The sequence below is a fragment of the Actinia tenebrosa genome, unplaced genomic scaffold, assembly GCF_029948245.1.
Source record: "Actinia tenebrosa isolate PJP-AT-01 unplaced genomic scaffold, QUT_ActTen_1.0 PGA_scaffold10__47_contigs__length_13832649, whole genome shotgun sequence".
In the NCBI taxonomy this organism is placed as follows: Eukaryota; Metazoa; Cnidaria; class Anthozoa; order Actiniaria; family Actiniidae; genus Actinia; species Actinia tenebrosa.
Window position 1 is genome coordinate 4142882 of NW_028292570.1, and position 14695 is coordinate 4157576.

The window sequence follows — 14695 nt, forward strand, 5'->3', positions numbered from 1 at the left end:
TCATTAGGGAATTGTTTTTCAAACCGGTGGTTTGGTTAAATGGTAAAGAGCACCCCAGTTGGCCCTTGGTTATGGGTTGAAAGTCTGGGGCGTTTCCTTGCGCAGTAGACTTAATACACGAGCGCTATTTAAAAACAAAACGAAAAAGACATTGATTCATGTTAATCAATGCCCGTTTATTTCATACGGCAGATCTCGTGATTAGTCAAAAAGCGTACAAATTCGGCTTCTTATTGGTTTGTTCTTGGAAACAGCATAGCTCAGTTGATTTACACTAACTTGCAGTCGAACTCATTCCATATTCAAAAGTTTACCTATTATAGGTAGATAAAATGTTAGCGGTGTGATCTTGGAACCACACACCTAAAACGGGATCGACCCAACTCTCTCGAGATGGCTTATTCGAGGACGGGTTACCCAGTAGCTGAAGGAGTCCAGCTATTTTCCTTTCTCGTAATCGCCTACTGCATATATTTGTTTTTACGATCGCTCATGTTTCCAACCATGAAGGGTGTCGTGGATGAACTGGCTACTGTTGTTTTTAATGAGTCTCTGCGTACCGGGCTTAATGGTCTAAAAAAAACTAAATTTAAAAGACTTGAAAACCAATGGACCCGTTGAAAACAATCAATTTCCTTGGACAGCTATAATGTGACGTAATGCCACCACATTGCAGTTTAAACAAATTTAAAAGCGTGTTATATCACAAGGACAGAGAGACATGCACGAAGCATGTTATATTCCTTAACTAAATAATAATTAAAAGTACGCTGTTACTCGGAGTTAGTATGAACTAATCTAGCTGAGCAACCGAAAATATTCACGAACGAAAATAATTTGGACAGTGCTAGTTATTGACAAAATTCATAGATACAACGTCCAATGAAAAAAAAAAAAAAAAAAAAATGTATAAAATTAATGATAAACATGACAATAAAGGGAAAATAATTGAGGGGGAAATACAAATTTAAAAAGGCTTGAATTGAATGAATCAATGAAAATAAAATAGCCTACCTTTTCGGCTTGGGCACCCCCCCTTGCTCTGCCTTCCCATCCCCAGACTACGGTCATTCACCCCTGACGAATAACCCCCCCCCCGATCCCCCCTCTCCCTCCTGTTTGAGGGGGGTCTGTATCCATATTCATGTGTCTTCTCAAGGTGCAATGTTAAACAAAGGAATGATACTCTGGTAATGACACATGGTCTGAGAATAAGATTCTTTGTTTGTGTGTATCCCATATTCATGTGTCTTCTCATGTGCAACCTTAAACAAAGAAATGATACTCTGAGGAAGGACAAGTGGTCTGAAATGGGAAAATATACGCCCGACCGAGGAGCTCATATTACATTGGGCCCCATATCCTGCAAGTCATGTTGGTTTGAAATGTTCTGAGGTTTATACACTTGGAATAAACTTTTTTTGGCTGCCTTTGATCGACAACAAATGTTGTCACAAGTCTCTTTCGAATTATGACTGCTCTCCATTGCCTGTTCACGAAAAAAAAACCCTTCATCCCTCAAGGTCAGTACGGTGTACTTAATATAAGTGGGTTCCCTGTGTACTGCGGCGCATAAATCATAAACAAGTGAGCCAAGCCTGTTTAAACATGAAAATCTTTTTTTATAATTTTTTTCTTTTTACACTAAAAAGCTATAGGCTACCACCGGCCAAGGCTTCTATCGTATAGGCCTTACGCAAAGAAAAGGGGTAAAATAATAACGAAAACTTAAATCAGGGACCGAGTGTGGGCACCAGTATATTACCTCTCACTCAGCTAAAAGATCTCTTGAAATACTGGGGTGTCTGAAGTAACTGCGAGATTTTGATACCCCCCCAAATACGCCAGCGTGATGTGATAGCCGGACGTAGAAATTAAGTCATTGCAAAACTGAGCGTTATATGTAAAGCCTGCAAACATTGGCCAGCGGAAAATAAAAACTGCGGTCAATGCAAAACGTGACACCTAAGGTTTGGCAATTTTTGTGTCTCATTGGTTAACATTTTTCTCAGACCAGCTGGCGTTGCTAAGCATTTACTTCTATGCAGAAGTGGTGGGTAACTGGTAAACCCATATGCAACCACCACCACTCCCTGTAAATCGGGTCCCGTATTATAACCGATTGTTCTGAACTTATACCTGTATTCTCTAAGGAATCAAAAATTTAATATGGAAAGAATTTTAAAAACTATTATGGTATAGAGTCGGGGGTAAAACGTCATATCGCTTCAGGCTTATTATAAAGATCACGTTTTTAGAACTGTATGTTTATTTCACATTTTTACTAACTGGGCTTCCTGGGTTCCCTCCATCAAATCAAATATGGGTTCATTGTATCCTGTCTTTTAGACCGATTTTTCGTCCTCATCTCAGAGTAAGTTGGATGGCTAATATTCCGCTTTCAGTATCAATAAACTGGAGATCTATCGTAGTAGGGCTTCTAGTTTTCTAGGTGTTCTGTACTATTTCTCAGCCTATCACTGGAAGCTTCACAAACACTCCAGCAAGACCATTATCAAAACACAATACCTTAACATCAATGGCGCCGAAAAGGGCATATTTTATCGACATGGCTTACCAGAGAAGCCTCTTTTAAAAAGTATTATTCCTTCACGGGAAGAGGTTCTCTTCCAAAACCTGGGAAGATATTGGAACTTTAGAGTTTCTGAGCAAGAAAAGTTACGAAGTGTTGGCAGTTGATCTTCCTGCCTTTGGTAACTCGTCGACGTTGGAGGCTCCAAAATCTCCTTCTGATAAAGCAAAGTTCCTTGAGATATTGATTCAAAAGCTTGATTATGAACATTCTATCCTAGTTGCTCCATCGATGAGTGGATCATACGCTTTTCCATACATTTTAATGGAGAAAACGCCAAGAAATTGGAAGGATTTGTCCCTATTGCACCCGTTGGAACAGAAGACTTCACAGAAGATCAGTTCAAGAAGTTGGGCCTCAAAACTTTGATTGTTTATGGCCAAGAAGATAAGCAACCATTTGTATCAAAGGCTATCAAGAAACTGCAACTAATCCCTGATGCTATTACTAGGAGGATTGACCAAGCAGGACATGTCTGCTACATTGATCACGCTGATGAATTCCACAGCAATTTGGAGGAATTTCTTGAAAAAATTGCAGGAAAACAAGTCTTGAAACTGAATCTTTAGGGATCAAACATGGCACTTACAGCCATTCTCAATCACACGTGCCACTCTAGCAATAGTTTCTGTCGCGTCAAAGAAGCTCTTGGTGGACGTCAATCAAGGCGTTCCCATGAATATTCCATGTACGTGCCCTTATTGCTTTTGTGAATTTTGACAATGTTATGGAAACGCCTTGTGATTGCCATCTGGTTCTTTCAAACAATTAATACTAGCTATTAACTCTTACACTATTGAAATTTTACTAGAGTAAATTTAGTAAAACCATTTATCTCTCCCAGATTCAGCTAAAACGAGTGTTTTGGGATTTTCCTGTGGTTGTGTGTGAAGATTGGAGCCAAGTAATCCAATCTACATGCATCCCACAGGAATCCTAAAACACTCACCCTACAGAGTTTGGAGGAAAGTGGGACTGCTTGCAGTCTTTTGGATCACCTGAGATCAGCGGGAAAACAAATGATATGATCAAAAATATGTCTTTTCATCCATTCTCTTGTAAATAAAATCTGGGTTCTCATGACGTAAATGCTAGAGTTTGGCACATATTTGAATATCTTAGGAGACCTCAACTAAATAGTTATCTTAGGCTCAGATCAAAAGTTTGAACTTTACATGAGCCGAACATTACTGAAATAATGGATAACGAGGGCAGTCTTCTCTGATGCTCCTAGCCCTATCTAGGTTAAGCTCTTGTGAAGTTCAACATGAGCCTAAGTTATATATATTAGATAAATCTATCTGAATCTTATAAATTTATCTTAGGCCTAGGGCAAACATCGAACTTTCCATGCACCGAACTCATTAAAAACAATGGATATCAGGTGATAATGAGGCGGCATTCTTTGATGTAATTAGTTTGGTGCATGGAAAGTTCGACATTTGCCCTAGGCCTTATAGTGCTATCTAGCACTTAATCAATCTCCTACCCCCCTTTACCAGGGAATAAGGCCACCTCACATTGAACTTGTCACAGTGCCACAAAAGAAACATTGTAAATCAGTGTCTGATGTGAGGGCTCCCTCCCCCTCTCAATACGACAGCATTGGGACATGAATGTAATTATAATGAATAATACCAAAGGACCCAGCAGATGTATGTAATAATATAAATTGTGGATCCATCCTATCATTTTTATATGCATAGCTTTGTGTTCTTCAGACCTCACGGCCATCAGTAATCTTAAGGAATATAGCATTTTCACACAACATCACAGCATGCAGCCATGTTGATGTACCAAAACAATACATTTTCTATCCTCCAGAAATTGAACCCTATTATTATGGCAGTAAACTGTGCTGAAAGTTTCTATTGTTTGGTACACCAATACTGGTTTCAAAATAAAAAAACATACCTTTCCTCAGCAACTAGATGGCAGGCATCATCCCAGACCTCCTATATATCCTATATTTCCTATAATTTGTACAGGATCCTATAAAGAGCCTATATTTAAAGAAAACCTCCTATATTTCCTATAAATAGGACGACTGCTGATTGATACATTTCACATTTTACACTTTTTTTTTTGGTTGTCTTTTATGGCTTATTTGTTCTGCAAATAAATCATTGCCTGTGCAACCCTCCCTGCAAGATCCCTGGTTACGTCACTGAAAAGCTATTTTAGCTCCTATAAAGTGCATATATTTTTGGGAAAAACTCCTATATTTTCCTATATTTAGAACTTGTACAGCCCATATTTCCTATCGAATTTGTCTAAAAAGTGGCTGGGATGCCTGAGATGGTGTTCCATTATTACAAGAAAAAGGTTTGCATGGAGAAAAATAATGTACACTTATTAATAAAGGTAGGTAAAAGCAAATTTCAATTTATTCAGTTTTATCATCTCACAAATTAATATATTAATAAAAGTCATTCTATATAGAACTATTGGATGAGGTTGTGCAAGACATAAATTATCAACAGGGTTCGTGCTGAGGTAAACACTTAAAATTCAAGGACTATTCAAGGACTATTCAAGGACCCAAAAATGAATTTTCAAGAGTATGTTCGGCTAGATATGCCAAGGTTTTACACAGTGGTTGCACATGGCTGACTTTTCAGATTTTCCAATCTTTCTGACTAGATCTATTTAAGAACCATGCAAGTAATGATCAAAGCAAAAATTCAAGGAGTTTTGCTAAAATCATAAAATTCAAGAGCTTTTCAAGTGCCCTTGAAAACGTGATATTCAATTCAAGGAGTTTAAGGAGTAGCACGAACCCTGTATCAAGACCAAAGCTGTGTTCTCTGCTGAAGCTGTTATGCCGAAGCGGATAAAGCCAAGGTCTTAATAATTTAGGCATATCAAGTGAAAACTGAATTCAATAATTGTTTTATTATGCATTTTTGTAAACTAAAATAAAGATCTAATTCAGCCTTCAAAGAAATAGCAAACATATTTCAATCTCCATTATGACCTTGAATGAACTTGACATGATAAATGTAATATCTTCATGAACACCTATAGATATTATTACATTAATTAATTAATATTTATTAATTCATCATGTTGAGTTCACACAATATCATGCATTGGCTGTGGTCTCTTGGCCAATGAGAAGCCATCTAGTCTAAAGCCCATTAGGAGATCATAATTAATTTCTTTTATTTTCTTTATCTGTCAACACTAGACTTTTTGATAGACATCAGTTTATTAAAGGTCTGTCCTGTTATTGATGATAAATTTCTTCATTACATTGTCAAAGTAGTGTGGACACTACTTTGACAATGTTGATGAAGAAATTTATTGTCAATAACAGGACAGACACAAAAAAACTGATGTCTCTTTGTTTTTTACAATAGCAAAAACGATAAAAACTTCTCATTTTTTAGTGATCAAAACAACCCAACAGAAAGAGCCTGCGCCTGTTGATGCCAGCTTTATCTGTCTGTCCTCTTCATATTGATATAATGACCATGAATCAGCACCCAAGATTTTCATACGTTATTGCCAAACAAATTTTATATGCTAGCTTCTAATATATAGATTATTTTAGGTAAGAATAGGATATGAAACAGCATGAACTTAAAAGTTTGAAGGAATGACAATAAAAGGTCTCTCACCTACTATCAGGGTTCGTGCTGAGGTAACCACTTAAAATTCAAGGACTATTTCAAGATGTACACAAGGACCCCAAAAATATTTTTTAAGGGGTATGTTGCTAACTATGCCAAGGTTTTACACGGTGGTTGAATATGGTCGACTTTCCAGATTTTCCCAATCTTTCTGACTAGATCTTTTTTCAGAACCATGCAAGTAATGATCAAAGCAAAAATTCAAGGAGTTTTCAAGGAGTTTTGCTAAAATCGCCAAAATTCAAGAGCTTTTCAAGTGCCCTTGAAAGCGTGAATTAAATTCAAGGAGTTTTCGATGAGTTTAAGGAGTAGCACGAACCCTGTACTATGCTTCTCCGTTGAGTTTGGCATGACAGGAGTTATGGTTATGACGTTTTGTTGATGAAATCTGTATGTTGTTCAGGTTCAACATCTATGATAATCGCTGTACCCAAGCTTTATTGCCGGTTGAATAAGTTTGATGTTGCCGCTGACAACATGGAGATTCCACTCTTAACAATGCTTTGTAACAAAACGCCTGTTGCACCAAACTCAACTGAAAAGTGTAGAAAAGTCTGAATGGTATTCAAATAAAATCATTTTTTTGAAGTACTAAGTTAAGCTTCTCAAAGTAAATGAAATGAATGAAAACTATTTGAGTAAAATGGATTAATTTTTCAATTCCATTCATCCTTTTACAAAATAATACTGGTAGACTTTTAACACATCAATATCAAAATTTAACAATATTCAAATGAAATTTCTTGAAGATTAAAATAACAAATAAAAAAATAATTGAATATATTAGCTTCATTTCTTTCCTCCAGCTTCTTAAAAAGGTCATCTGCACTTTCAGCTGTCTTAACTCTTATCAAATATGTAAGCTGGCTTCTCATTATCTCCTCGCTCGGCTTAGAGTACAGGGGAGGGTTGGGTATCGAGACCAACCATCACATTGTTTTTGCCACTCCGCGTCACCTGGCATTGAGGGTGCAATGAATATGTTAAGCAATATTTTGCCTGTTGCAGTGTCGGCACGTACAAGAAGCTGGATTTATCATCTTTGTCTTTGAGGTTTAGCATGCCAACGCCAAGTTCAGACCAGGCGTTGTTGCGCTTAAAGAATAGTTTGCATCGCACAGAGAACTGGGATCCCTCTTCAGCAGTAATGACACTAAAGAAAAAAACGTACATGGAATGGTTAGAAGTTGGCTGGAAGTTCAATTAATAATAATTAGCTTTGTATATCATTATGTAATACTCTCAGTGGCCTCAATTTTGTGCAAAATATTCACACGTTCCAGTCAAGGTCTGTCAAGTGTTTGTATTGCTGAAATTGTCAAGTGTGCTTTCATTACTTTTCCCTTGGTATTTGTGAATATTTAGACACTGATACGAGGCTAAGCCTGAGTAAATGAGTCTGTAATCAAGGAACAGTGGTAATTCGGAACTCAAAACAGGTCTATTTTCAGTCATTTTCTTCTCATCTATTCCTTCTTAATACGCCATAGCACTGTCTTCTCCTATTCTACATTTGCACATGACATCATAGCTGTGATCTTGGTTGAATTTACCAATAGAGGCTTTGCACCATCACAGGATGGCAGCCATGACAGGAGGCACAACAATAGAATTGTTCTCCCCTGGGAAACTTAATTCTTTTTCATATAAATCAGATTCACCATTCTCCATACAACGGTTCACTGGTCAAACACAAAGCATTCAGTCGCGGTTGCAAGGTGCAAATTTGAATAATCCTTTGAAAGTACCTTGGCGCCTCGCTTGAGTGCTTTGTATTTGACCGGTTGACCAATGTATGGAAAACGGTGAATCCGTTTAGATAAATAAAAAGTGGATTACATGTGACTAAGTGATCTAATAAAAAAGAACATTCATTGCATGTATTGTTTTTTACCTTTTAGCTTTGGAGGTTCATCACTAGGTTCATCTTCATTCTCTGCTTTATCATTTCCATTATCTTTTGACGCCATGGCAGCTGCAGCAAGACCTTATCACAGAAAAGTTATTTTATTAATAATTAATTAAGAAAACAAGTGAGTAAAGTAGTACAAGCTCCAACAATGTATCAAGCATACATGATGGATATATCTCCCAGCTATATCTCACCATGCCCATCACCGGAGGGGTGCAAACGGGGGGTGGGGATTGGGGGCTGGGGGGCTAGGGCTGAGACAAAGTTTGAGTTCACTGCTGGGCTACCTTAATCATCTTTATGATATTCACAATAACGATCCTACCAAACCAGTTTCCCGCCATTTCAATCTAGCTAACCATTCTCTTTCTGACTTCATTGTTTTCGGTCTTTCTTTGATTAACGGCAACAATGATTGTCGCAAGACCAAAGAAAATGCGGCTTATTCACCTATTGGGCACTCTTAGTCCCAACGGGATTAATGAACGCTTTGCTTTCAACTGACCTTTCTTTTGTCTTTTGATTGTTTTTGTTTCCTTGCCTACCTACACTCCTTTCTACCACCTCTTTCTCTTTTACCTCCTGCGAAGGACTAGCGTCCGAAATGTCAGTAACTTTTTCATCTTTTCACTGTGCATAATTTACCTATTCATCATTACTGCTAGGCTACCTGTAGCACATGGCCCTCCCCCACTTTTTTAAAAGAGGTTGTATCATCCCTGTATTAGCTAGAAGTGGAATGGATCATTATTTACAATGTATTATCCGATCAATAACTGTACGTACCAGCAAAGGGCTTCTCTTCATTCCTTACTTCAGGAACAACAGAAGACTTAAAGTCCAAGCTCTTACTACTAACTTGCTGTTCATTTGAGCTAACCACTTTGCTACCAGATGACGATGGCGGCGTTATGGACGGCAATGGCTTAATACCTGGGGAATCCTTGTTTGGCGTTGCTTTACTTTCTAAGTCGTCCATGTGCTTGCGGTAATCTTTAAAAACTGGCATTAAATCAACATATGGATTTTCCTCTACATGTTTCTTGATCCAGGCTAGAACACCGATATTCAAGGCTTTGATATTTTCAAGATAGGCATTATTCGGTGTATCATCTAAAGTTTCTGTCTTTTCAGAATCTTTGTTTCCATTGAATGTTGACCATGATGATGCTATCGATGAGTCCTTAGAAGAAGATGATATGCTGTTGGTAGCAGATAGACCAGCAAATCCTGTGAATCCAGCAATAGTTGTTGCTGTCGTTGTTTCTGTTTTAGATGTAGTGGATCCCCAAGAACCGAATCCTGGTAAAGATTTGCTAGCGTCTGTAGTACTTGATGAGCCAGACAAACCAGAAAATCCCGAAAAACCTTTAAACTTTTGGAAGACTCCTGAAGACTATAGAGACAAGAAAAAAATAGATCAACACAAGTAAAACTGATTATAAAATATTGAAATATAACATGTACACATGAATATAATGCACTTGATGACTGGCTGGATCTACTGTGTTTATATCAGAGGATAAAGGTATGCTCTTGGAAAATCATTCAAAACATTTTATAAGAGTAATATAAAAAATTGTCCAGGTCTTTGTATTGTGATCTAAACACTCTGGGAGTTAAAGAGCACTCATGAAGCAAGAGAACCACTCAGATATGCTTCTATGAATCTTCTCTCATGCTTCACAAATCTTAGTGATATGTTCTTCTCAAAATGAAGTTATGTGAACTTAAAGATTGGGATGATTCAAGTTTTGAAAATGCTTTTTTTTCGTCATATCGTAAATGAAAATGTATCAACTTCTTATGAAAAGTTCATTTAATATGCTGGGGGGGGGGGGGGGGGGGGGGGATTTAAGATTTCTCCTCAAAAACCTTATCTTTTTACAGGCCCCCCTTTTTTAGACTTACTTAATTTAGCTAATTAATTTTATTACTTACATAATTTTCGAAGCCCAAACAACCCAAGAAAATTTTTAAATTCAAATTGAGCCCCCCCTTATGCATGACAAATTTTTAAAGCCCCCCCTTTCATACCCCAAAACTTTTGGTAACCCCCTCTTTCTGCAAATTACAGCGCTTCTCAATCACGTGTGAAATCAGAGGCGGAAAAATCGAGATATAATAAAGTTTTGGGGGACACCAAACAAAGTATTTCCCAGATTTGTCAGAAAACACAAAGCTTTTAAGGGCATGTGCCTATGCGATGTCATGGAAATACATTGATTGACATCCACAAAACCTACTTTATCATGATGGCAAATTGTACCATTTCGCGTAAGTGATCAAGAAGCCCTGTAAATGAAATTTGCACTATTTAGCCTTTCCCTCCCTCCATGTTTTAAAAGACCTGTCATAACCTTAGAATTTGCATCCGATGGTATTCTTCTTCGAGCCCTGATGATCCTAAAATCAAAAGATAAACTTAGTTTTATGAAGCTTTTTATTTCTAAATACAGGCACACTTATAATACATATATGACTTAAGACCTACTTGCGCTTATTTAGATCTTCTTCACTGGCTATAGTGAACGTTCCGGCCTGAAAAGATAAAAGATGTCAGAAAGGACAATTTTAGGCAAGAATTGATAAAAACATCAGCCGCTTTCATGTAATATGACAAAAACCGTTAAAAGGCATTATATAACACTTAGGATTTTCTAACTCTGCTTAAAACTCTGTTTGAATTTTTGAATTTCGGCGGGCTTTTTGAAGACTTTTTTCACCGAAGATTTTTGACTTGCTTTACAACTTTCTTGCATCTGTGGGTTCAAATTAGATTTAAAACCAAATTACAGCAAAAGAAACACAGCTTTACAACAGAACATTAAAATCAGAACGTCAATACGGAATTTTCATTTCTTTTTGATAATTTGAAGCTGCGGTGAGGAACGATAGAATTAAGATTTTTCCTCTCGACACTAGCAGCAATAACCTCAAATTTAATAAGGAAATACAATTTGTTTAAGTTTGAAAATTTACACGAGCAATTTTAAGACTATGAGGGCTTCTAATGGTTAATAAAATGGCTCTAACCTCCTCTATTTCGTCGTCGTCGTCCCAGTTATCTCTGTTCAGTTCGCTGCCTGCACCTCGTTTCGCCATCTTGGATTAGTGTGGACCTTCGAGCATGCTTTGCGTGCATTCATTATGAAGACTACAGATACATGGTAAGGGTGGGGTAGGTAGGGCTGTCTTTTTGCTTTTTTTCGTTTATTTTTCTTTTGAAATATCTGTCAAAGACTTTAGATTAAAAAAGGTATAGTTTCTCTATTTATTTAATGAGTTCAGCGACTGTCACATCATTTTGACTGGGGCACATATGGACAGACAGACACTGATATAGTCAGGGAGGCCCTATAAGGGGTACCCAAGTCGTCCTGCTTCTGAATTTCACAATTGTCTGTCACAATTTCGGAAATATTCTTTTGTAGCTGTCAGCATTTTACCCCTAATAGGGCCTTAATGTCAGTAATTCATTAGGGCAGTCTGTCATGCCATTTGAATGAATGAATGAAAAGGCCAAACTGGCAGACTATAGACCATATGAGAAACGAGTATAAAACTGAGAACGAGCACTACAAACAATTAATGATTTCAAAAATATATTTTTATTATGAGAAAAACCATGTCTAGAATAGTAGTTAGGGAAAGTTCTGTTGTCATATATTAAATCCCTGAAGAGTTATATTTAATATATGACAACAGAAAGCATTTGTAATGTACCGAAAACATGAAATCGAGGCTGGTAAGGCCTTCGTAGTTGTTTCCATAGAAACCTTTCTAATTTCAAACAGCTGTTTCATTTCAATTTTTTTTTCATTATAAGATTATGACTCAGGAATGGTAATGGTTTTTGCCAATTGGCTTTTAAAACTTTGTACTGTAATATTTTTCCTTAAGTTTTTCTTTTACTTGACTGAAAGTTCACTCGCAATGCTGACCTTGCAGAGATGTTTTTCATTGGTTCTTTTGTCTAATTGGTCAAAGTGGCCCCGGTCACAAATTAAACAAGCCTGAAACAAACACTGGGCTGATTTAAGTCAGGGCACAGCTAACTGACAGATGGAACCCTGAAACAACTTTGGGCTGATCTAAGTCAGGGCACGGCTAATTGACAGATGAAACCCTGAAACAACTTTGGGCTGATCTAAGTCAGGGCACGGCTAACTCACACATTGAACCCTGAAACAATTTTGGGCTGATCTAAGTCAGGGCATGGCTAACTCACAGATTGAACCTTGAAACAACCTCTGGGCTGATCTAAGTCAGGGCACGGCTAACATACAGATGGAATCCTGAAACAATCACTGGGCTGATTTAAGTCAGGGCATGGCTGACTCACAGATCAAACTCTAAAACAACTTTGGGCTGGTCTAAGTCAGGGCACAGCTAACTCACAGATAAAAATATTCTGAATTTAAAATGTTGGGTTTTGAGATCTGAGGAAAACTGAAGAACCCAGAGGTGAGGGGAAAGTGCAATCTTGATTCCTAGTCTACTTATCATATATAGGTAAGCTGTCAGAAGAAGGTGCAATTTTGATGAAATGCAAGTTAGAATAAAAAGGAAATTTAAAAATAAACTTTTGTTGATGACACAGGAAGCAGGTGTGAACTAATGTATTCATATTCATCATGTGTATATTAATTAAACACTCTCGATTAAATATTTAACATCATGGAGGTATTTCTGAGAGCATGTTATTGAAAAACCTTCAAATTTTATCGATACCCTGAAAGCACCTCTGGGCTGATAGAGTTCTGCTGTAGTTGTAAAAGTTTCATGATACAAGGTTCAAAATTGTTTATGGAAACTAGTTTCATCTTTATCAACCTTTTCAATCCTTAAATATATATACATGTATGTGTTATTATTAAAAGTAAATGTTCCTTTTTGTGTACAAGTTAGAAGATAAGCATACGATACAGGTGCAATGTAGAAACAGCATAAATTAGCAAGATAAAATAAGAATTGATGTCAGGAATACCCAATTTTACAGTTCTGCTCAGTAACCATAAATAATAGTTTCAAGTTTCCACACATAGAAAAACTATATTTTTTTATCATGTGTGGCAACTCCAACCTCAAATTAGAACTATTATTGGTAGTCACTGAACGGAACTGTAAAATGGGGCATTGGAAAGAACCCCCATCCCAAAATCTAATGTAATTTGCAATACCTAAAATCGTAGATTTGCTATTCTGAATATTTTTGGAATACATTTACATACTGTAAGTCTGTCGTAGTCCATGTACATGATTGTTTAACCCTATCTTTTAATGATAGGATTTTTTCTTAGACTTTATAAAAGTATTTCTTACATCCTATGTATAGTATTATGATCCTCAAACGCCTTCAAATTATCCAAATTATCCCACCATTTGAACAACAGGTTTTTGGCAATCAGTTTGAACCAAGGTGTCACAAGCCTGGATTTTCCATCTCTCCCTTCCTCAGTTAAGAGTTGACGTACTTCACTTTGAGTCACATAATCCCACTTTTGGACTTCGTTTAAGTTTGGCTTTAAAGTTACATCTTTTTGAACAAAAAGTACATAATCCATCTCATGTTCGCCCCATTTTTGATCTGAAGAAGCTTTGTAGTGAATTCTTGCTAAGAATTTCAGTTTATCCAGAGGGATTTCTGAGGTAGGTATTCCTAATTCGTAATTTAATCGGCGCTGAGCAGCTCTCTTAACTCCCAAGCACTCTTGTTCTTCTAGCTCTTCTTCGTTATACAAGGGATGACTGCAGCAAGTGTTAGTGAAGTAGTTTGGGAACGTTATCTTTTCCTTAGCTCTCTGTTGTAAAAGTAACTTGCCTTCACTGTTAAATAAGAAAACACTGAAAGCTCTGTGAAGCATGCCAAACTCGAGGATATTTTTCTTTAGATGACATTCTAACTTGGTAGCACAGCCTTGAACAAAATCATTCTCGTCTACGAGAATGCACTTCTCTTCCAAAAGTTTTGCTTGTGTCGCGTCTAAAATCTCTTTCTGCGCCATTAAGGATGTTCTGGAGACGCAGTATTTCCTCGAGGACAGATGTAAGAATTGTTTGAAGAGTTTTCTTGTCCCAAAACGGGAAAATAATAAATGATTCATGGTGATCTCACAAGAATTGTGCAGCTGAACAAATATTACTATATTACGCTACCATCCACCATATTGGCCTTTGGTTCCACCACAGGAAGCCCACACAATGAATCACACATTCCCCATAATGCTTTGCTTTTTGGGGGGAAATTCGCGTCATAAAACCACTCAGTGGCGAATTTAAGGAAATGTCACGCTTCCTGGCTTGAAATTAGTTGGTTAATTTAAACATTAAGATAATAAATTACTAAAGAGGTACATCGTCTTGATTTTGCCTACCCCCCCCCCCCCCCCCCCTTCTCCCTTCCCCACTCAAAATCAATCCTTTATTCGCCCATGAATGAGCATTGTCATAAACGTTCGTTTATCAAGTAATTACTATACCTGCTTTTATTTGTAGAATACTAATTTTTATTCTTGGTATAAAAATGTTAACTTTAATAAAAAGTGATGTTTT

General features: G+C 37.1%; 2 protein-coding genes and 1 pseudogene across 2 annotated transcripts; 1 reads left to right on the plus strand and 2 right to left on the minus strand.

The window, feature by feature from the left end:
* The first annotated feature begins 2383 nt into the window (after positions 1–2383).
* LOC148912806 (putative protein-lysine deacylase ABHD14B) lies at positions 2384–3162 on the plus strand. Its single transcript, XM_089026302.1, is given in 4 exon segments — positions 2384–2444; positions 2447–2595; positions 2597–2849; positions 2852–3162. Coding segments are annotated over 4 exon segments (774 nt in total).
* A 4121-nt stretch (positions 3163–7283) lies between these two features.
* LOC148912807 (nuclear pore complex protein Nup50-like) lies at positions 7284–11251 on the minus strand. Its single transcript, XM_089026303.1, has 6 exons — positions 11177–11251; positions 10635–10681; positions 10501–10546; positions 8927–9536; positions 8123–8215; positions 7284–7381 (listed from the first exon to the last, which is right to left on the minus strand). The coding sequence occupies exons 1-6, from the start codon at positions 11243–11245 to the stop codon at positions 7284–7286; spliced, it is 963 nt and encodes a 320-aa protein (XP_088882429.1). The 5' UTR covers positions 11246–11251.
* A 1496-nt stretch (positions 11252–12747) lies between these two features.
* LOC148912808 (isopentenyl-diphosphate Delta-isomerase 1 pseudogene) lies at positions 12748–14305 on the minus strand (annotated as a pseudogene).
* Positions 14306–14695: the final 390 nt, after the last annotated feature.